Below are 23,168 nucleotides of genomic sequence, written 5' to 3'. Positions count from 1 at the left end.
CCGCATCTTAAAAAAAGATATAGTGGAATTAGAAAAGGTACAGAGAAGGGCGATGAATAGGATAAAGGGGATGAGACGACTTTCCTATGAGGAAAGGCTAAAGTGGCTAGGGCTCTTCAGCTTGGAGAAAAGAAGGCTGAGGGGCGATATGATAGAGATCTATAAAATAATGCATGGAATGGAATGGGTAGGCGTGAATCGCTTGTTTACTCTTTCCAAAAATACTAGGGGGCACGCATTGAAGCTACAAAGTAGTAAATTTAAAATGAAGCAGATAAAATGTTTCTTCACTCAACTTGTAATTAAACTCTGGAATTCATTGCCAGAGAATGTAGTAAAAGCAGTTAGCTTAGCAAGGTTTAAAAAAGGTTTGGCTAGCTTCCTAAAAGAAAAGTCCATAAGCCATTATTAAAATGACTTGGGGAAAATCCACTGCTTATTTCTAGGATAAGCAACATAAAATGTATTGTACTGTTTTGGGATCTTGCCAGTCACTTGTGACCAGGATGCTGGGCTTGATGGACTTTCGGTCTGTCCCAGTATGGCAATACTTATGTTCTTATGTTCGTAGGTAGAAGAATGGCATCCTTGAAGCTTAGGACTAGCTGGCGGGTGACCAATTTGGGTGAAGATGGAGCTGGTGAGGTAGGGGAGGGAAACTAATGGGGAAGAAAGGAATAAGCGAGCAACAATGGGTGGCTACAGAGTGGGGCATGGGAGAAAGAGTGAGATTGGGTGAAGAGGGGGCACTAGGGCAGAGCCGTAGGGAGGGGAGCTGACACCCGGGGCGGGTCGCCGCTGCGCACCCCCCCTCGAGTGCAGCACAGCGCACCTTCCCACTGGAGCGCACCCCCTGGAATGCATACCTCCCCCCCCCCCCCCGGAGTGCATACCTGCGGCGTGGGACGGGCGGGAGAGCCGATCCGCCCCGACTGCACGTTGCTGGGGTGTGTCGGCTCCGCGCTGATTCACTGCTCTCTCTGTCCCGGAACAGGAAGTAACCTGTTCCGGGACAGAGAGGGCAGTGCACCAGCGCGGAGCCAACACCCCCCAGCGGCGTGCACCCGGGTCAGACCGCCCCCCTGCCCCCCTTCCTACGCCACTGCACTAGGGTGAAACGGGGACAGAGACTGGGTGACAACATAATGGAGGGAGAGAGAGCAAGACTGATAACAACAGGATGGAAGGGTAAAAGAGTAAAACTGGTTGACAAACAGGGAGGGGAAAGAGAAAGTGCAACTGGGTGACAAGTTGGAGGGTAGAGAGAGAAAAAGACTGATGGGCTGATGCTCAGAACTCTTGCACTGTAGTGAGTAGTGCACAGGAACAGTACAAGAGCAGATAAATAGCTCCCCAATGCTCAACACTAATTGCATGCAAATACAGTGACGTTCCTAGGGTGGCTGACACCTGGGGCGGATCGCCGATGCGCCCTCCCCCTGGCGAAAGGACACCACCCAGGTGCATTTTTACCTGCTGGGGAGGTGGGTGCCGCGCGCCTGTCGGCTTCGCTCGTTCCATGCTCCCTCTGCCCCGGAAAAGGAAGTAACCTGTTCCGGGGCAGAGGGAGCACGGAACGAGCGGAGCTGACAGGCGCGTGGCACCCCCCCAGCGGCGTGCACCCGGGGCGGACCGCACCCACCACCCCCCCCAGGAACGCCATTGTGCAAATAATATGCATACTGTGAGACTGAAAGTAAGGGGGAGGAGCATGCCTGGCCGCATGCGTACAAGAGTTTTGCGATAAGCGTGGCTCTTGTGTACTGTATATGCGGCAGGCAAACATGGAAGTGAAGAATACATTGGTGCCATTCCTCTGTGCATTTCATTTTTATTTTTCACTGAAGGCTTATATTTAAGAACAGAAAACAGGTGCCATTCGCTTTCATTTTCGTCTTTGCTCAGACTCTTCCACGTATGTTTCTCATTCCCAGGGCTCAGAGGCTTCCTTACGCTTCCAAATTCAATCAAAACTGGCAGATTTTAAGGAGAAAATCATGAGTAATCCTCTCTTTGAACACCTTAACCATGCCAGCTTTGAGCTGGTGTTAAGTTTCCAGCGGTAAGGGCGGCTTTGTTTCGTGTGCTGTTTTTTGAGCATTGGGGAGGGAATAGGAAATGACCTCATTAATACCTATTGGGCTACTTTCAAATACTATTTGTACTAATCTTTGGCGCACACATTGTTTTTCACGCTTGAGCCCTCTGAACACTCTGCGCAGATTAACGCCAGCGCTAGTGCAGCGCTAATCAGTTCTAGTGCTCGTGTTATGTTCTGAGTATCGGCCCATGAGACTGCTGGCTGTGTACTGGTACATTAGAGGCCTGATTTTTAAACTAGCTTTACCTTAGACATGGAATGAGAAAACCACCTTAGTAAGAAAGTGTGTGTGTGCGCGCGTGCCTGTCTGTCTATTTATAAAAGAAACTGTAAACCAACATCCTCTTGAAACCCCTTATGAAAGTAATATGGATGGTAGTGGGTTTGCGATTTGATTTCATAGTGAGCTCTTCCTTAACAATGTTCCCACATTCTTCAGACTTTCACTCCTTGGAAATGTGTAAATTGTGGCAGTAATCCAAACTGCAGGTTGTTAGGTGGATTTTTTTGTTTTTTTTTACAAGCCTGAATCATTCCATGACAGACCTAATATTGTGAAGGGATGGCAGAGTTTATAATTTCATCCCTTGATAATTCTGGAATCTCTGCTAGCTTTCATTGAGTGGTGTACAAGAACTTTCTAGACCAAAGAGGCTTCTTCTTTGAAAGTCAGCACTGATGAAGAAGGATTTTGTGGTCTCGAAAGCTCACCTACAAATATTTTATTTTTTTATTACATTTGTACACCACGCTTTCCCACTCATGGCAGGCTCTATGCGGCAGGCAATGGAGGGTTAAGTGACTTGCCCAGAGTCACAAGGAGCTGCCTGTGCCGGGAATTGAACTCAGTTCCTCAGGACCAAAGTCCACCACCCTAACCACTAGGCCACTCCTCCACTCCTAACCACTATCCACTCTTTGGATATTTCTTCTGTTTGTCCGATAAGAGGTACCAGCCTGCACAGAACCCATTCTGCTACTCTAGAATACTGATTCTATTATCAGAATGCATATGGCCAGGGACAGCAGGGCTCCTCTGAAGCTGATGGGGGGCCATAGAAAACAACTTAAATCTTTGACCCTCCAAGCTTCCTCGTTTCAAATGCTGCATGGGGTAAAAGTTGGTCAAGCCATGGATCCAGTGGCCCACCCTTTTCTCCTGTCAATTCATATGGTTGCCATAAACCTAACAGGCCCCAAGGTAAATGAGCAAATCACTACTTTGTTTTTCAGAGTGTGGGCAACAGAAAATAGATCTCTAGAACACAAGTGGTTGTTAGAGGCAATGGAATACCTTTGTGGTCCAACCCCATCCCCAAGCTCTCTAATTGTTAATGCTGTGCTGGGCAAAATATTGGTGGGACCTTGGCCCCCTGTGGTCCACTCCATTCTGCTACCTCTGTTGTTTGCGTGCTTTGGGAAGCTAGAGAGGGAGATTAATCTTGCCCTGATATTTTCTATTCCCAGTTGAAAATTCCCATCTAGGTAGGGCTGGTCTAACCATTAGGCAAGACTAGGAGGTCACCTAGGGTAGCAGTTTCTTAGGGGCAGCAAAGAGCAGCTGCTGTCAAAGCAAAACAGTGGGTTCTGACAGCCACACAAACTCAAAGAACCATCATCACACACTTTAACCCAGTGGTTCCCAAATCTGTGTGCAAACGATCAAAAGCAAACGCAGATGCCATTAGCGCTGGAGTAGCGCCCACGTTTGCTTAAGTCCCAGGATCAGAGCCAGCGAGCGCGTGTAACAATGCGCTCACCAGCTCTGAACGCTAATAGCATGCAAATGCATGTTAAACAGGGACATTGGTATTCCTTCCCAATGGACAACAGGCAGCATGCCAAAATAGCGCTGTAAACCCTACGCCAGCTCAGTTTTGCTTAGTCCGGGCTGCTTGCAAGTTATTTCTGACAAAGCCCACAAGTTCTTCTAATCTCTGCCGCATATTAACTACATATTCAATTACAGGAGTGTCAGAGGTGTCAACAGTCCCCTCCCAATATTCTCTTATTAGGTCAAGGGGCCCTCTCACCCTCTGGCCATAAAGCAGCTCAAATGAGGAGAACCCTGTAGATTGTTGAGGTACTTCTCTGTATGCAAACAGTAGGTAGGGTAAGTGTTTTTTACCAGGCGTGGTCTCCCGTTTCTACAAAAGTCTTTAACATATGCTTTAATGTCCCATTAAATCTCTCCACCAACCCATTAGTTTCAGGGTGATATGGGGTACTATGTACATATTTCACTCCACAGTGTGCCCATAGATTCTGGATCAGCTCAGACATAAAGTGTGTCCCTTGGTCTGAGAGTATTTCTTGTGGATATCCTTCCCGAGAAAATACTTCTAAAAGGGCAGTGGCAATTTTCTCTGATTCTATGGAGGATAAGGCTACCACTTCAGGATAGCAAAGTCCACCACTGTCAATATATGTGTTTCCCCAGTCTGGCTAGGAATAGCTAGAAGCCCCACTCTATCCACAGCTATTCTCTCAAAGGGCTCATTGATAATGGGTAAAGGTTTCAGAGGAGTTTGGGAGTGATCTTGGATCTTACCCATTCTTTGTACGCATCACAGCTTCGACAATATTCAGCTACGGCTTGAGAAACTCCCGGCCAATAGAAGTTCTGGGTCATTCTAGTGCGTGTGCGTGTCACCCCCCTGAGATCCTGCTAGTGGAATATCATGTGCAATCTGTAGATGTGTTTCTCTATATGCCCTGGGCACTATAAGCTGTTTGCCTGCTGTCCAGGGCCTGTTAGGATCAACAGTCTCTCTGTACAACAAGCCCCCTTTCCATAGGATACGATCTTTACCAGTCTCATTGGTTGGCTGACCAGCCCTCTGTGTCAGGGCTTTCAGGTCAGGGTCAGAGTGCTGTGCTTCCTGAAAAGCATGTCTCTGTCCTATATCAGTATCCATATCTGGAAGGGTCTCTGCTGGTGACTGACAAATCAGGGTCAACAGTCTGATCAATAGTTAAGTCAGGCTGTTCCATACTCATGGCCTCGGTCACCTCTGGAACTGGTGCTGCTGCTGGAAGCACTGGAGAGCCTCTTCCTACTGCTTGGTCAGCTGGTTCCACCTGTTCTGACTCAGGATCTGGAACTGGAGAGGTGATCTCTGCTTCTTCTGCTTGTTGGGCCACCTGGGCCTGACTACAGGTCACCATAGTGGAAATGATGACTCCGCTATCAAGGGTAATGTTCATTGGATCCATGTTGGTCCCACACAGCATTGGTACCGGCATGTTTTTTATTATGCCTACTTCGTATCCAGGCTTGGTACCCCAATCCAGGAATACTTGAGCAATGGGTACAGTCTCTCTGGATCCATTGGCTAACACTACCTCTACAGTGCGCCCTGGTAGAATAGCATCTTCTGGCACCAGCTCTGGTCTTAACAAAGTCATGCTAGAGTCAGTGTCCACAAGCCCAGCTACCTGGGTCTGATTCACAGTTACTGGGGTGCTGTAGTGTTGTGGAAACCCATCTGCTTCCTTGCTTGATGAATGGCCAGTAACTTTCTGTGCTATGGCAACTGTGTGGGCCTCCTTCGTGGAACTGGAGCCACCCAAGAAAGCCACCAGTCTTGGGTGCAGGAACTGGAATGCTCTTTAGTAATGCTCTTGGGGTAATCTGGACAATCCGCTTTGAAATGTCCTGTATACCCACACAAAAAGACCTGAACAGTACTGGGGATATACCTACTAAGTGTCTGTGGGGTTACCCCAGGTGGGTAGCTAGGTGTTTCGTGACAGACCTGTCCTTTTTTGGTGGCAGTGTGGTAGGATTGTCAGACTCAGTGCTTGGAGTGAGGGTCACCATCCACTGAGTGGTTCAGAGTCTTTTTTTATCTGTAACCTCCTGACACAAAGCACAGTGAACAAGTGCATCAGTAACAGGGTCCCTTTCCTGTTCAGTTTTTTTTTTGGTAGTGTTAGGAGATTATCAGCATGCTGATGGCAACTGGCAGCAGCCAGCAGACACTGAAGATGCCTGACCTAACACAAGAATAGCCGGATAAGGTCAGCGGGGAGGAGCTGCAGGACTGGCCTGCGCAGAGTTCTCCTGAGGGGCGAGCAGACTCCTTATGGGCAGAGGCCCATGAGTTGGCAGGGCCAGATGCCACACCAGCTGAGATCTGGCAGATCTACATGCCAGAGCGACCAGCTGCTGTGAGAGGAACAGCAACTGCGGCAAGAGGAACGGGAAGAGCGACAGCAGCGGGAATTCCAGCTGAGAAAATGAAGCTGAAGATGGAAGATGCTCATATCCAAAGCTCCTGCCCAATCCCTGTGCCAAGGCCAGAGGCAGCATCCACAGCCTGGATCGGGCTCCAGGCTGTGGATGCTGCACCTGCCGCTTGTGCTCTAGACTAGCACCCTCCTCCCACCGACAAGGTCACCACTGCCTCTGGGCGAGTCTCCCACTCTCAACTTACCCCCACTGATTGCTAGGTTACTGGAGGCCACACTCCCAGTGGTCCCACAGTTCCCAGAAAGCACTTACAGACCCAACACACAAACCACCAGAATTCTTTATCAGTCCAGACAAGCAGGGCGAACAAATATGTTTATTTTCAGAAATTGAACAATGGACAGAAAATGAGCAATCTGCAAACAGTAACTGAAGAAATGGATCAATTGGAAAACTAACTAAACATTTGTATACTGTCTAAACAGTACCTGGGAAGATCAGGACATACAGCTGCTCACAAGTTATCAAATATAACTGTTTTATAGGGCCTTAGCAAAGAGATCTGTCTCTTTCTTCTTGTTGGCTAAGACTGGAGCAAAAGCCAGTACTCTCCAAATGAAAATGAGCTCCTGGGCCAATCAGAGCCCAGTCAACAAGTTTTAAAAGTATACTGCTCACAGTACTGTAGATCACTTCTTCACTAAGTGAAACTAAAAGAGGGAGCATTCACTTTCTATAACAGCTTTAACATAAAACATGCACCGCTTGTTGGCCACTAGAAGAAATATTTGTTAGGAATTAAGGCAGGAAAATATCCATTTTACAGGCTTAAAAAACACTGTTTCTTCACAGGGGCCCTTTTACTAAGCTGCGTTAAAAAGTGGCCCTTGCTATCAGTAATGTGGGACTTTCCCATGAGGTCACTTTTAGCACAGCTGTAAAATGGCCGCATTTTCCATTTACTCTATTAATGGTCACATGCTTATTTCTCCATTAGCTGTTATGATACCTATTTTCTAGGCGGTAAGGGCTCCCATGCTAACCAAGCTCTAATCAGTAACTGTGCAGCAATGTAGTTGGGGCTAACCAATTAGCTCTGGGCACACCTACTCTCTGCCCCAGAACCGTCCGCAGCGCTAAAGAATATTTAGCGGCAGTGGGTGGGGAGTGGCCGGACGGCAGACCAAAATGTGCCCCCCCCCACCTCAGGCTCTGGCCCCCTCCCAATGCGTGGTCTGGCTACGCCCCTGCAAATACAAGTACGATTCTGCAGGCTGATTTTGGAGGGGGACCAGATCCCTATTACTGCATTTTCTTCTCATTACTAGCATTCCGAGAGACATTCTTGTGTAGGATTCTTCAGTACCAGCTCAGGCTAGTCAGACGTGAGCTAGGAGGCCCTTTCCTTTCTGTCACCTTCAGGGGCCGCAGCTTCATCGCTTGACAAATAGAAGTGAATCTGCTCTGGGATCAGAGCACGCGGGAGGCTGGAGATTTACCTGCGCGTCTCTCTGCTCCACTAGACGGGCAGAGTAACAATTACAGCTTTACAGAGACATCAATCAGGGGGAGCCGGGGAGAGAGGCAGGAGTGACAGCAGAAAGAGCAGCTCCCCGGGATCGGCTTCCTTTTCCCTCCTCGTCTTTTGGTCCTAAGGCAATCACAGGAGGATAAGACTCGATGAACCTGCCATCCGAGCTCATCAGTAAATCGACTTTATTAGCAAATTTACCAAGACCTTTGAAATAAGCCCTGAGAGCGTGTGTGTGAGTTCTCAGTCTTCACGTTGATGAAGGAAGATGATGAAAACCTAGCGAGAAAGTGCTGAAATAATGCGAGAAGATGACAAGTTCAACGTCTCTGACCTTTGCTAAAGTGGCTGCTAAATCCTCCTGATTTCGCTGCACAGTAACTAACATGAGGCCAGAGAGGACAGTGATCGGAAGAGATGACTCACCCTGGGGTGACTTTTTTTTTAATAGGGTCGTGGGGACTGGGACTCATGCCTGCGGGGGTTCCAGTCCTACCTTTGCCTAGTCTTGAGGCCCATCTGTAAGTACCTTGAACTTTGAAACCCTGTTGTGTCCCGATGAGAGCCGGAGTCAAGTCGAAGGAGAGCGCCTTAAATCGAAACACAGCCTTCAACAAAACCACTGCAGCAGCCTAACCGCTAAGGGTCCAGCTCGGATGGTATTTCGTTGAACACCTGACTCACAGGCATTAATCTTCGGGATCAAAAATGCTTTTTCCTCTTCTCGGGTATTAAGTAGGGAGACCCTGAGTACCTAACAAGTAATAAGAAACCCTAGCTTCTGTATAGCGCTCGTCCAACAACGCTATTCCGTTTATGGGTGTCCTACCCTATTATACCACAGTTTCTAGAGCGCTATTCATAGCGCGTGTCCTGCTAGTCTGTACTGCAGTTTCCTCACGTATATCGCGCGTTATGCGGTGCTGTTCTCTGTATTCCGCGTGTCTTGCTGGCCTATACCGCGGGGGGGGGGGGGGAGGCAGATCTAAGGAGCTCAGCGGGGGTCACAGAAAAAGGGGCAGGGGAGTTGCCAGTGGAGGCATCGACCTTCACTAACAGGCTGGAGCTGGCGGTGAGTGAGAAAGGGTCAGAGTAGGGGGGCTGGTGCAGGGAATCAGTGAGGGATTCCTACCCCCTCCCTGCTGCTTGCATGGCAGAGGTGGCAACGGCTGGGGTTTTAAGGGGAGCACACATGGCCTGGGCAGAGTGCTTATGGAGGGGGGGTCTGCTGCCTGCGGGTAGACGGCGGGTGGAGAGAGCAGCGGCGGTTGGTGGGCACGCACAGCCTTCTGGTCCTGTATCGAGGAGCTATGGGGGAGGGTTTCCTACAAACATAGGCGACTCTTCGACAGGCTGGGGTCCATACCCATGGGTTTTGGGTCTCCCTGCGCTATGCCCCTATGGGCAGTGGCCATGGCTCTTCCCCAGGTGGTCACATGGGCTGGGATACCTCCGAGGGCGGATATGCATTGGGCATTTCCGGGGTTCCATGGGGTCTTGCCGGAAGCGTCCTGGGGGGGGGGGCTGGGGCAAGTGTGGGAGTCCGAGGGGGCTGGTTTTGCTGCCGCTTCCTTTTGTCATTACAGGTGCAGAGTGCAACGGAGGGAGTGGAGCCGGCGACTGGCGGGTCCAGCCAGATCGAGCAGGGGACGGCGGAATGCCCTTCTACAGTGCAGCAGGAGGAACCAGTGGTGAGACAGGGCAGGAGAGGACCCCGTTCATCCAGGACACGGCGGAGCAGCTGGACTGGGCGTCAGGACACAGCCCTGCTGCAGTCTCGGGATCATCCATGGCAGGTGCTGGAGCTTCTGGATCGGGTAATGGGTCGTCCTCTAAGCGAGCACAGGGGGGAGTGGGTGACGAAAAGGGAGGGGCAGGGGGGAAGTGGATTAGGGCTTCCTCTTATTCCTCTTCCGCATCCTCCTCTTCTCGGTCAGTGGGCGTCTCCAGGGCGGCAGAATTGGCAAAGGGTGCTGGAGAGAGGACGAGGGGCCCGCCTGCCAGGGTACCCCTGTCTGGGAGTGGGTCCTGCGCTCGTTACGTAGGAAGATCAGGCGGAGAAAGTGCATAGCTATATGTTAGTAGTGGGAGGCTGGGGGGCGCCGGAAGGTTGCGAAGGAGAAGACATAGGCAGAGGGTACGAGGGAGCGTGAGAGTGCCAAACCGGTGGTAATTCGGTTCGGTCTTGTCTGCGCATGACAGTGAATGGGGGCGTTGCTGACACAGGATCAATTTATGGTGGTTCACATGGCTCCCAGGGCAGCACTGGTAGAGGTTGGGGGATGGGTAAATGGGGGTTGGCCCAGGCGGCTCTGGGTCGGTCCTTCGGGCCATGAGTGCGGGGGGGGGGGGGGGGCGGTGTCCCGGGAGCCGGATCTGGGCCATACTCCGAGGTCTATTGGTGGTTCAGTAGAGCTTCCTGTCCATTTATGGACTGCAAGTTGCGACGCATCCGTTCCGCCTGCAGCCAGAGGCATGTAGCGGCAGAATGTCAGGAAGGGACCGGGGGGACCGTCCACAGCGAAGCCATAATTGATTAGCCGTGCCCTTATACCGGTGAGGGTCGATGCGATGCTGCCATGGCTCCATCGATATCCGGTCAGGGACGCTGCAGAGGCATTAGGGTGGGATCTCATGGAGGGGGTTGTCATTCTGTTTCAAGGTCGGCTGGGCAGTAATTGGGGGCAGAACTTGGGTCCACCGAGTGGCTGCGGGAGGTGGTGAAGAATAAGTTGACGGAGGGGATTGCGTTCGGCAGGATTGCCGGTCCATTTCCGTCCGTTGCGATATCTCCTGGTGCGGTTATACCTAAAAGACAGCGCTGGGGTAATTCCAGCTCAGGCGCAACCTCTCAGACCCAGCGGGTGGGTACGTAAATGAGAGCATTCCCAGAGACTTCTGCTCAGTGCAGTACACGTCATTTGACGGTGTGGTACGGTTGATATGCCTGGGGGGTAGGGGCGCAGATGGCTGAGGTCGATATTGAGGCGACGTTCAGGCTGTTACCTGTTCACCCTTCTGCGTTGCTGTTGCTGGGCTTCCACTTTGAAGGGTCTTTTTTACGGGGGCTGGAATGCCGATGGGTGGTTCAGTTGCCTGTACGTACGGGGAACAGTCAGCTCATACGTACACTGGGTGATGGGCAGGGGTCCAGGCTCAAAAGTATAGTGCGCTATTTAGACAATTTCTCTCTATTGGGGCAGTTGAGGTCGGGGACCGTGGGCATATGCTGAGAGTCTTTAGGGCGGTTGCGGAGGACTTTGGCATCCCCTGGGCTACCGACAAAATGGAGGGCCCAGCCGCGGTCCTCACAGACCTCGGCACTGAAATTGACACAATACGGACAGTTTACCCATTTGCTGCGGGAGAAGGTGATTCAGTCGGAAGAGCAGATTCCGGCAGTGTTACAGGCCCGTAAAGCTACATTGTGTACCATTTCAGTCCCGGGTGCGGAGCCTTAATTTGGCATGTCACGTCATCCCGATGGGTCGGGCCTTGTCTTGGCGGCTGGCATTTGCGACGTCAGGGGTCACGGAGCCTTTTCATCATGTGTGCTTGTCAGCGGGAGTTCGTTGCGATGTGGTTGGAGTTTTGTGTGCGTGTAAAGGTACATTAGCGTGGCAGAGCACGGTGGTGTCTAATGCGGATCTCGACTTCTGTACGGATGCAGCAGAAGGCTTGGGTTCGGGGTGTACTGTGAGGGCGCGTGGTGCACTGAACCGTGGCCGGACAGCTGGATAGCGGCGGGAGTTACAAAGACCATTACCTTCAGGGAGCTGTTCCCGTTTGTAGGGGCATGCGAGCGGCAGCCAGGGAAGTGGCAAAGTACAAGCATCCTGGTGTGGTGCGACAATCAGGCGGTGGTAGAGGTGGTGAATAAGGAGGTTGCACGTGCTTGCTGGTGAGCTCCGTGATCAGGGAATTGGTCCTGCGTTGTGTGCAACTAAATGTGCACGTACGGGCTAGGCACATGCCGGGGAATATCCAAGCGTATGGATGATGCACTTTCTCGTTTCAATTTCAGACTTTCCGGGCTTTGGCACAAGCGGCAGAGGCGGAAGGGCAGCCAATACCAGGGCATTTTTGGCGGCTAGGAGACCTGAGGTGTGGGAGCGTCCGAGAATCTCGATTGCACCTGCCACACGGTCAGCGTATACCTGTGGATAGGACAGAGTGACTAGTTAGTTTCGGGACTAAGGCTGGCCAGCGAGTCAGGCATCAGGTGAGCTGTTAGCGGCCTACATTGTTCTCACACAGGCATGGGGTATTTCTCGAAATGCAGCCGCGCATCATCTGGCTGGGTTCTCCTTTTCCAGCAACATGTGTGGGTGAGGCCTGCTGAGCTTTAGTTTTCGGGTGAGCAGTGCCTTGAATGGTCAGAGCCGCTCATCTTCCTTGGTGCTGGACGCGCGCTGGCGGATTACTCACGACTTTGGGTGTGCTTTTTGCGGGCTGTTGAGTGCGCGACTTATCCAACATTCGAGATACGCCTCTTCCGAGTGGCCTCCACATTGGCATCTTATGGGACCTTTTGGGTAGGCGAGCTTGTAGCGAGCCGCAGGTCGGTTGCTGTGTTATCTGGGTTGTTACGGGAGACTGTTGGTATCCAGACTGGAGTATGGCGCAGTAAGATCTTGCGCACAAAAAACGGAGTTCCGGGCAGGATCTCATACCCAGTGTCCTTGTTGGAGGCCTACCTGGGTGGTCCGCCCACATGGCCCTCTTTCCTTATTAGTACATGCGAATGGCGCCAGCAGGTGGTCTTCCGGGGCGTACCGTGGGTATATTAGGCCCTCCTGAGGGAGCCTAGTACAGGGCCGGTACATAATGGTGGGGTGTGCTCTGTCGTGGTTATTTCTACGCTTTAGCCGGTGGCCTGATATGCCGGCGGTTTAGTTTATTGAAGGGGCTGCCGGTGTGGGTGCTCGCTTTCCCCGTGTGTGGTTGCCCCTTCCCCTTTGAGATGCTGTTGGTTCGATCTACTCAGTCTGGATGGTTGGACACGCCTTCATTCATTGGGCTGGTAGCAGAGCAGCGAGACATCCTGGGGGGATTCACCGGGGATTGGCGTGGCGCGGGGCCTAGATAGCCTGGCTTGGAGAGTGGGGCATGCTGAGGAGTCAACGAGGGCCACTGTTGTATCGGCTGCGCAACAGACCGCGACACCTTCAGGGGTTACTGGTTCGGGGTGGGGGAACGAGGTGGATGGTTGGACGGGTAAGAGACTCAGTGACACTAAAAAGGGGGAGACTCACGATTGGTATTGGCCTGGTTTCCTGGTACAAAATTGGTGGTCGGATATTATACCCAGACCTGCCCGCCTACTGGCGCGCAAGGGGCACAGGGGTTGCGCAAGGTCAATCGGCAGGTCACAGTATGGGTAAGAACGATGGGAGGTTTCCAACTTCAACACAACTGGGTGGCTGCTCAGTGAGCGGGGCTTTTGCACGGGACAGGGTACACCTGTCTGATGGGGGTCTGGATCTATTCTAAAATGATGTGCAGGTGTTCTTGGAGCAGCATGGTATTGCAGGGTCTCAGTAGGCCGCAGCTTGCTTTGGGGGTGGGGGGTGGGAGGGGGCCTTTGCAGGTGCACGGACCCCTCCCCCCCGTGGCAAAAAACCCGAGCTACAGAAGCAATGGCTCATGGGGGGGCTGAGCCAGGTCATTAAGATGGGTCAGGTGACCCGGAATAATGTGTGGAGGTCCACACGGGCCAGGCCTCTTGCTGTGAAGGCGGAGTCGAAAGGGTGAAGAGTTGCGGTGACAGCCGGAAGTGGAAGTTGCTGCTTTGCTATCATGGCGAGCGGCGGAGGGGGCAACTGTGGGTGCTTTTGTTATGACAACTGTAGCTCGGGGGTGGGGGTTATCCTATACGGATGTTAATTGGAAGTTTAAATGTTAATAAATCAAGCTGCGGCCTATGGTTATTCCACAATTGTGTGCAGAGAGTTATTGAGTGAAAGTGTACGGGGGGGGGGGGGGGGGGGATGTGGGGACATGCCTGGTAGAACGGGTCCCAGCTCCAAGGTTTATGAAAGGCCCGAGAGCTTGTCTCGACGGGCCCAGTTAAACGAGGGCTGGGCCCGTTCGAGAAGGCTCTGAGGGCAGTGGGGTGAAGAGCATGTGGTTATGGGGGGGGTGGGGGGTTGTGTTCGGCTGATGAGCACGTGGGCAGCTGGGATTGGTCAGATCAACAGAAGCTGACAGCACAGAAGCAACACAGGCAGCTGATTGGAGGATAGGTTGCTGGGGGGCGGGGCTGTGGGAAGGGAAGAGGGGCTCTGCTTCCTCCGAGGCTCAGGGTGTTGTCTGATCCTCGGAGGCAGTTTTCCCTCCCTCCCACCCTCTCATGTACTGGATGTGAGGAGGCTTATCTGTGTGGTGTTGTAGATGTTTTTCAGGAATGGCATCGGAGTTTGTCGCAGCAGCAAAAAACCCGAGCTACAGAAGCAATGGCTCATGGGGGGGCTGAGCCAGGTCATTAAGATGGGTCAGGTGACCCGGAATAATGTGTGGAGGTCCACACGGGCCAGGCCTCTTGCTGTGAAGGCGGAGTCGAAAGGGTGAAGAGTTGCGGTGACAGCCGGAAGTGGAAGTTGCTGCTTTGCTATCATGGCGAGCGGCGGAGGGGGCAACTGTGGGTGCTTTTGTTATGACAACTGTAGCTCGGGGGTGGGGGTTATCCTATACGGATGTTAATTGGAAGTTTAAATGTTAATAAATCAAGCTGCGGCCTATGGTTATTCCACAATTGTGTGCAGAGAGTTATTGAGTGAAAGTGTACGGGGGGGGGGGGGGGGGGGGGATGTGGGGACATGCCTGGTAGAACGGGTCCCAGCTCCAAGGTTTAAGAGGGTATCTTTAATTCCTTTCCCTGGCGAGTGCCCTTACACTCCCCTTACCTCCCTCTCTCCCCCCGAAGAAAGCCCCCGATTCCACACCGTCCAGAGATGGTCTCAGTCTTACCCCTCCCCCACTCCCACATGCTCCTGCCTGGAGTATGATGTCCTCTTTCCCCTCACTGCCAGGAGAGTGCCCCCCCCCCCCCGACCCTTCCAGTGCCGCTTGTCATCAAGCCTCCTATCTGGACCCCGGCAGATCCTCCACACCATTCCCGAATGCAGTCCTTGAATCACTCCCGAATCACATTACAGGCAGCGTCCCACAATTCAGGTTACTTTCTCTGGTCTAGAGCTTAGCACCAGCCATGTGCACTCCTGGCTAGAAAGCTGTCTTCCAGTTCCAGCCTCAGCCAGTCCCCGCAATCTTTATAATTAGTCAGCCAGAACTTGGATTTTCCCCCCTTCACAGCTCCCTTTATCTTTTCCACTCAGCACTCCAGGGAAAACAGTTCCTTTACCCTTCAAAGTTCTCCTTTTCAGTTCAAATCAGCATTTCTCCCCTCTCAGTTCATAGGAAGAAGTGCCCCCCTTCCTTACTATGCCAGTCACCAGCCTCTGGCATCTGGGGCAGATTAAACTGCTTATCATCCGTCTTTCCCCAACCACTTGCTTTGCACGGCAGTCTTGTGCTGCTACCAACCTCTTCCCCAAGCCCCCCTCAAGTGGCTATAAAGCCTTTTAATTTCCTCCCCTGTACCTGGACCAGAGCAGAAATATCCATGGACTCATTTCCCACTCCTGCTCTGCCTTCCATTCTATTAGCTCGTCTCCCTTTTTGTCCCCCAGCTGTTCCCCATCAGCCTCATTAGTCTCCATTACCCAGTCCTCCTCCCCCCCACAGCATCCTGGGACTTGTAGTTCTCCTCCTCCCCCCCTCCCTGCTTCCCCCCTCCCCGGGTTGCTGCGGGGACTTCTGGGAACTGTAGTCCTTCTCCCCACCCGGGATCTTTGGATGCCTGGACCTCTGAGGAGGAGTGGCCGCTTCTCTCCTCGGGGTGAAGGATGCCGGGGAGGGGCAACGGGACCCCAGCCCTGCCTCTGTGCGAGAGCTGAAGGTGCCACTCTCGGGTGGTCACGGGATTTCTCTGTCCTGGATTTTGGGACTTCGCTGGATTTTTAACATGCTCTTTACAAACGTGCTCAGTGTCTGTCTCTTGCTGGGTGAGTAAATCAGGGCAGCTCGTGGATTCTCGGGGGCTTTACAGAATAGAGGAGACAAAATATAATCTTGGAGTCTGCCAGGCTGGAGAGATGCTGAACGGGTTTAGAGTCGGGCAATGCAAAAAAACAAAAAAACTTGATCTGTGTGTACCAGGGCTGGGACATGTCTGGTGGTGCTGAGACCCGTCCCCTAAAATTAAAAGGTTGCAAGGATTATATTATTGTTTTTTTTTCTTTTCCTTTACCACGTCTACTTGAATGTTTCAGATAATTTTTTTTAGAAGGGCTGAGGATGGAAACAGTCCTTCAGGAGTTTGCACGATCGGGATACATATTCTGGAGTGAAATCAGAGGTCCAGTATCCCTGCTGCTTACTGACAGCCCTGGAATTTGCTTTCTGCAGATTGGAAAGGTTCTGATCTGATACCAGTTCTGCAAAGACCAGCCAGAATCAGAGAGCTGTGATTCTTTTTTTTTATTTTCAAATATATTTTATTGATTTCTTCAAGTTACAACAATATCTTCAGCTGTGATTCATTTGACATTTTTTTTTAAAGCGCTGAACATTTAAATACTTCACAGTGTGAGATTTCTGTTTCAGATTGTACTGGGAGAAATGAAGTCGGGTTCTGTTGTTAAAAAGAAGGTTTTTTTCTTTTCTTTCTTTCTCAAATAGTGAAACTGGAGAATTGCCCTAGAAAGTTTAGCTAATGATTGAGGTGGGAGTGGAGGGGAAGGACACTGGTGTAATTGCTGCATTATTTTCAAAGAGAAGCGTTGATCCCCTCTCCAGAGAGTGTTCCCAACGCCTTTCCCTCCTCCAGAGAGCGTGACTGTTCTGCATCCCTTCTAAAGACAGCTTCAATCTCTCTCCAGAGACTGACACCGACCCCATCGCCTGACTGTGCCCTGCGACCCCTCTTTCTCGCCCGAAGAAAGCCCCCGATTCCACACCGTCCAGAGATGGTCTCAGTCTTACCCCTCCCCACTCCCACATGCTCCTGCCTGGAGAATGTCCTCTTTCCCCTCACTGCCAGGAGAGTGCCCCCGACCCGTACTGGTCCTCTCTCTCCCCACCCATTCTAGAGGCGGGCGATCTGCCTCGAGATCCCCCGGGAAGGAGGAGGAGGAGGAGGAAAGCGGCAGAGACAACACAATCTGAAGAGAAAAAGAGACAGAAAGGGGAGAGAGGCAGAGAGAGAGAGGAAAGTTGCCTTCAGTGGGAAGGGGCAGGTTGCACGTTGCAGTCCGGGGAAGTCCAGCCCCTGCCCCCTCCCTTCCCTCTGTCCGGATATACCGTGCTGCAGCTGGCCAGCATCGCGCAGGGAGCAGCTCGCCAGCCCTCGGTGGATTTCGCCGCTTCTCTCCTCCGGGTGAAGGATGCCGGGGAGGGGCAGAGGGACCCCAGCCCTGCCTCTGTGCGAGAGCTGAAGGTGCCACTCTCGGGTGGACGCGGGATTTCTCTGTCCTGGATTTTGGGAGTTCGCTGGATTTTTAACATGATCTTTACAAACGTGCTCAGTGTCTGTCTCTTGCTGGGTGAGTAAATCAGGGCAGCTCGTGGCTTTTCGGGATCTCTTGGATTCTCGGGGGCTTTACAGAATAGAGGAGACAAAATATAATCTCGGAGTCTGCCAGGTTGGAGAGATGCTGAACGGGTTTAGAGTCGGGCAATGAAAAAGAAAAAAAAAACTTGATCTGTGTGTACCAGGGCTGGGACATGTCTGGTGGTGCTGAGACCCGTCCCCTAAAATTAAAAGGTTGCAAGGATTATATTATTGGGTTTTTTTTTTCCTTTACCACGTCTACTTGAAAGTTTCAGATAATTTTTTTTAGAAGGGCTGAGGATGGAAACAGTCCTTCAGGAGTTTGCACGATCGGGATACATATTCTGGAGTGAAATCAGAGGTCCAGTATCCCTGCTGTTTCCTGTCAGCCCTGGAATTTGCTTTCTGCAGATTGGAAAGGTTCTGATACCAGTTCTGCAAAGACCAGCCAGAATCAGAGAGCTGTGATTCTTTTTTTTATTTTCAAATATATTTTATTGATTTCTTCAAGTTACAACAATATCTTCAGCTGTGATTCATTTGACATTTTTTTTAAGCGCTGATCATTTAAATACTTCACAGTGTGAGATTTCTGTTTCAGATTGTACTGGGAGAAATGAAGTCGGATTCTGTTGTTAAAAAGAAGGTTTTCTTTTTGACTTTTCTCAAATAGTGAAACTGGAGAATTGCCCTAGAAAGTTTAGCTAATGATTGAGGTGGGAGAGGAGGGGAAGGACTGTGGTGTAATTGCTGCATTATTAACAAAGAGAAGTGCTGATAGAATTTTTTCATCTCCTCAGTAGCCAGGACCAGGCTTAACCTTTCATTGGGAATCACATATATCCCCCCTCTGCTCCTCAGGGGAGGCTTTTAAAAAACAATTAAGTATTATAATATTCCCGAATACAATGGATCAAAAATATATAGAGAGAACAGGAATAGTAGCTACCCTCTGCTGGGGGCACTGGAGCAAGCGGGTGGCTCCGAGAGGGAGAGCGTTCGATGCAGAGAAAGACGAATCGATCATTTCCCGGTCTAATTTGCGGCCAAGCCTGGCGAGGAAGCCGCACACTTCCCGGTCGCTGTTACCTTGGCGAGGTGGGGGCTATTAATACAGCACTTAACCCCTGGCCTAAGGAGCAGCGGGGATGAAGCAGACTTAGACTCGAGGGAGGCTGCTGTAAAGGCAGGTGTAGATCGCAGAGCTGGGCAAGAACCTGGGGTTTTTTTTGCCTGGGGCGGGACATGGTGGGGGTGAATTCCTTCCTTCCCCAGACTTCTGCATGCAAAATTGAAGCGAGACAGTTGACAGAGTGCAGAGCACAACGTAGAGTATTTGTGAAATGTTTGCTGTTGCAGTTGTAAAAGGTAAAAGTAGGCCACTAGGGGTCACTGTTGCCACTGGCCTGGTAGAGGGAGTTTAAATTTTCAATCCCCTAAAAGGAAGGAAGAAAATGATTTCTTTTCACCGCTGGACAATAGAAAAAGGGGAAAACTATTCTGGGAACATACAGACTTAAAGATCTAAATAGAAATACCCTTGATGTGAGCAGGGAAGGAAGAAATAGGATAGAGATCTTCAACTACCTTTAAGGTATAAATGCACAGGAGGTTCTAGAAGGAGGAGTCATGGGATAAGGGTGAAAGGAGGATTGACTCAGGAGTGATCTAAGGAAATATTTTTTTTTTCACAGCAAGGATGATGGATGCTTGGAATAAATGACTTGCCAATAGAGATAGTGGAGACCAGAACAAAGTCAGATATGAAGAAAGCATGGGATAAGCGGGCAAAGATTCTCAGAGGGAGGGTAAGGAATAATAATGTTGAGTGGGAGGTGAGGATCGGCAGATTGGAAAGGCCTTACAGTCCATACCTGCTGGTGTATTTTATGTTTCTTTCTTTGTAAATTAATACACGTTTTTGTTTGCCAGCTTACGATACACTTACTGTGTGTGATGTGAGGAGAGTTCAGAGGTTCTAATACCTTAGTTTCAGGGCTGGTGCAGAAGTACAGGGAGCCCTGGGTGAATATTCAGCCTTATGCCGCCTTCTTAATTAACTTTCAGACCCCTAATCCACTCCCACTAAGACATCATGGGGGGAAATTCTGTATAGATCACCCAAAGTTAGGAGCCGGGTTAATCAGTGCTAAGCTAATATTTTATAAAGATTGTTCCACATGGAGCTTCGCAGCATTTCATGTCTAACTTTGGACACGAGCGTTTACGCCTGACAAAGGCTTGCGTTCAATTAATGGCAGTTAGGCACGCAAATGCAGGTGTTCTAGAACACCACACTTAAATTCTGAGACTGCCTCTGACCCACCCCACCCCCTTTGGAATTGTGCACTATAAAAATTTAGGCATAGCATAGGGTATAGAGCAGATACTACTACTACTACTACTTCTTAACATTTCTAGAGCGCTACTAAGGTTACGCAGCACTGTACAGTTTAACAAAGAAGGACAGTCCCTGCTCGAAGGAGCTTACAATCTAAAGGACGAAATATCAAGTTGGGGCAGTCAAGATTTCCTGAATAGAGGTGTAGTGGTTAGGTGCCGAAGGCGACATTGAAGAGGTGGGCTTTGAGCAAGGATTTGAAGATGGGCAGGGAGGGGGCTTGGCCTATGGGCTCAGGGAGTTTATTCCAAGCATGGGGTGAGGCGAGGCAGAAAGGGCGGAGCCTGGAGTTGGCGGTGGTGGAGAAGGGTACTGATCCATGTGTAACTCCTAATGACTGCCAATTAAATGTTAGTTAACATCAATTATTGATTGTTATCACCAATTAAGCCAAGTACTTTGCATGTGGATCCTGGATCCATCTGCAAAATTGACAACCCAGCTTTGGGCACCCTGTACAGAATTCCCCCCTGCATGATCTCACACACACACAAATAATGAGGGCAGTTTCCAAAAAAGTCATTACCCGGGTAAATAGGATATTTGAAAATTGGCTGACCTTCCTTCAGGTAAAGTATTCATGATGGCTCTTTTGTGGCTGCCGAGATCTGTTATTTTGCTTTCGCTACAGCTGCTCTTTGCCATACTTCCCCCCCCCCCACCTCAACCCTCTGCATTAGGTGACCACCTAGTCTTGCCTATTGGTTGGACCAGCCCTGCCTACCTTGTCTGTTCTTTACATATACCCAAGAATAGCTTTATTAAAGGGGAATCACTCTGACCCACTATGGTTATTCTTGGATCTTTAATCCTTGTTTATTTTCCTAAAAAGTGGTACCTCTTTAAAGTGAATGGGAGGGCTGCTAAGGGGGAAAGGGAATGGGACTAGATATGCTGCCTTGCTGTGTTTACAATCAAGGTGGGTTACATGTAGGTACTTATTTTGTACCTGGGGCAATAGAGGGTTAGGTGAGTTGCCCAGGGTCATAAGGAACTGCAGTGTGAATTGAACCTAGTAACATAGAATCAAAGTCTGCTGCACTAACCTAACCACTAGGCTACTTCACTCTATCCCCTCTTCATCCCCATGCCATCTTGTTACTTGCTTAGGCTCCCTGCATGCTTTTCCAAGGGCCAGCTTGCCTTTGGGTAAATAGTGCCCCTTCTCCCCTGGTCAGTGGTATGGGTTAGTGGGGTGGGGTGTTGGGGCAAAGCTTCTCCTCCTAGCTCACACACTCATTCACTCTCTTTTCCTCCTCCCTGCCCAGAGACTGCATATTCCTAAGTCTGGTTCTGAATCTGAGTATTGGTTTCATGTTCTTAGTGGTGGTGCTGCTAGACAGAAGTCTGGGAGGGGGGTAGGGACAAGCGAAAGTGACATTTTCACACATCACTTTCACCCCACAGCACAGCTATAAAATACACTTCACAAAAATGTCCCAAGAACCTTCCATGCAAAACGACAGACCTGGCCAGTTTCAGTCTCCCAGTGAAAACACCATTAGAATTGTTCGATAACATTGTTCAACCCACTCTTCTCTATGGAGTTTATAAAGGATGGGAGAGAACCTCAGTATAAGTCCTGCACCTCTAGTTCTGTAACATACACTCCACATTCCCCCAGCGATGAAGCTAGAACTTTTCCCCTTACAACGCACCGTACAATAGAATCCAGGATTGCATGGTGGTTTCAACAAATGCATTTCATGACTCTGTGACCCATAAGTGGATGTCTTGCAGTTGTTCATAGATATAATGAGGAGACAGTGGGGTGGGCGAGATGTGAATGGGAAATGTGTAGGAGAACTCTGGGAGGAGTGGAGGGAGTGCAAAAGGATGTTTTGTGTGGGTGTGGAGGTTTTTTTTGGGGAGGGAGTCATTGTAGAACATCCCACACTCTCTTACATCTTTTCCACACCACCTCTATCCTATGATCTTTCTGCCAACCTCCCACTTCCCCATCCCTTCCACCATCCCTCCCTAGCTCTTTAAGCCAATTCCCTTCTACGCTTCAACACTATCCCATTCTCCTACATAATCTCCATCCCTACTTCACATTCCCCCATTTGTTTATCCTCCACCTACTTTCATCCCCTCCCCCTTGTCCAGCAGTCTAACCCCAATGCTCTCTCTCTTCCCCCCCCCCCCGCTCACTCACCCACCCTTCATGCTCTTCCACTCCCCCTCTCACCTCCATGGACTCCTCCACTCAACCCCTCCACAAACGTTCTCTCGCCCTTAGTCATGGCATGTCCCTACCATTGAACAACTGTGTTTTTGCACATAGCCTTACTTTACAACTCTTCCTGATGTATTTAAATAAGGCCCTGCAATGAGCCTATCACACAGTTCTGCATCCCTCCACATTCCGAATGGGTCATCCCTGTTCGCCATTCTCTCTCTTCCTCTCATCTTCCCCTAGGTTCACTGTTGACTGCACAGCTGGGGAATGGAGGGAGGCTCCAGGGCAGAGAGTGACAGCAGCATGGAAAGTGACGGTTCTTTCAGATCCTTCCCGGGGCTTCTCTTTGGTGGCTGATGGGGAGTAGTTATTTTGCTGGATATTCATTTTCTGCGGTGCCCAAGAGCAGTTCAACAGATGTTGCTGGGGGTTGCTCAGAGTGCTATTTATCCCATGGCACCCTGGATGACCACTCAGTTTGCCTATCCAAAGGCTGGCACTACCTTTTCCAGTGAGACTATAAGTGCTACTTAATTTAAATCACAATTAGACATCCAGAAAAGGAGTATGGGGCTTTACCAACTGCAGCCCTTGGCTCTGTCAGCACAGAAATGGAAGGCAATGGGTAAGGGTCTCCAGGCAGCCAGAACCCCCTCTCAAAGACTTAGGGATATGCAGGTGTGTGTTGAACCATTTTAGTCAAAAGTGTAAACCTGAGTGACTCTGCTTGTGAAAGGGTTGCATTTCACCTTCCCCTTGTACAAAGCAGAGGGCACAACCTACCATTATTGTACATATTCTCCCTTTACTTACATTTATTTTCTTACTGTTTCAGATTTCTAGTTTAGAAATAAGGTACACATTTTTGTTTTATTTTAAAGAGAGATGACAAAGACGTCACACGGTGCCCTCTCTCTGTGAATAGAAGCCCTGGATAGTCACATGTGTGACATCCATAGACCTGACTTGGATTCAGTAGCACCAGCTATGGTTAAATCCTTGCCACAGCACGGCTAAAGAGATGGTGTATAAATGTGGCCAGCTCTGTCTGCTGACTGAGTGTCTGAGGCTGGAGCCTTGCTCTGCCTGGGAATCTAGCCATGTGTACACTGGATAGTCCACAGTGAATCTGTTGAAGTTAGTGC

The 23,168-nt window shown here is 50.3% G+C and overlaps 1 protein-coding gene across 2 annotated transcripts in view; it reads left to right on the top strand.

Annotated features, from left to right (window-relative positions):
* Positions 1–15,717: 15,717 nt before the first annotated feature.
* GFRA2 (GDNF family receptor alpha 2) overlaps positions 15,718–23,168 on the top strand; it is a 149,771-nt gene continuing 142,320 nt past the window's right edge. Inside the window, exon 1 of one of the 2 annotated variants that reach the window (XM_030201973.1) lies at positions 15,718–15,893. In XM_030201973.1, coding sequence (XP_030057833.1) covers positions 15,854–15,893 — 40 coding nt within the window. In that variant the 5' untranslated portion in view covers positions 15,718–15,853. Of the gene's footprint in view, positions 15,894–17,063; positions 17,433–23,168 lie in introns of those variants that run through there. The other variant, XM_030201972.1, reaches the window with a different exon arrangement.

Source organism: Microcaecilia unicolor, chromosome 4, assembly GCF_901765095.1.
Source record: "Microcaecilia unicolor chromosome 4, aMicUni1.1, whole genome shotgun sequence".
In the NCBI taxonomy this organism is placed as follows: domain Eukaryota; kingdom Metazoa; phylum Chordata; class Amphibia; order Gymnophiona; family Siphonopidae; genus Microcaecilia; species Microcaecilia unicolor.
This window is presented reverse-complemented; position numbering and strand designations above follow the sequence as displayed.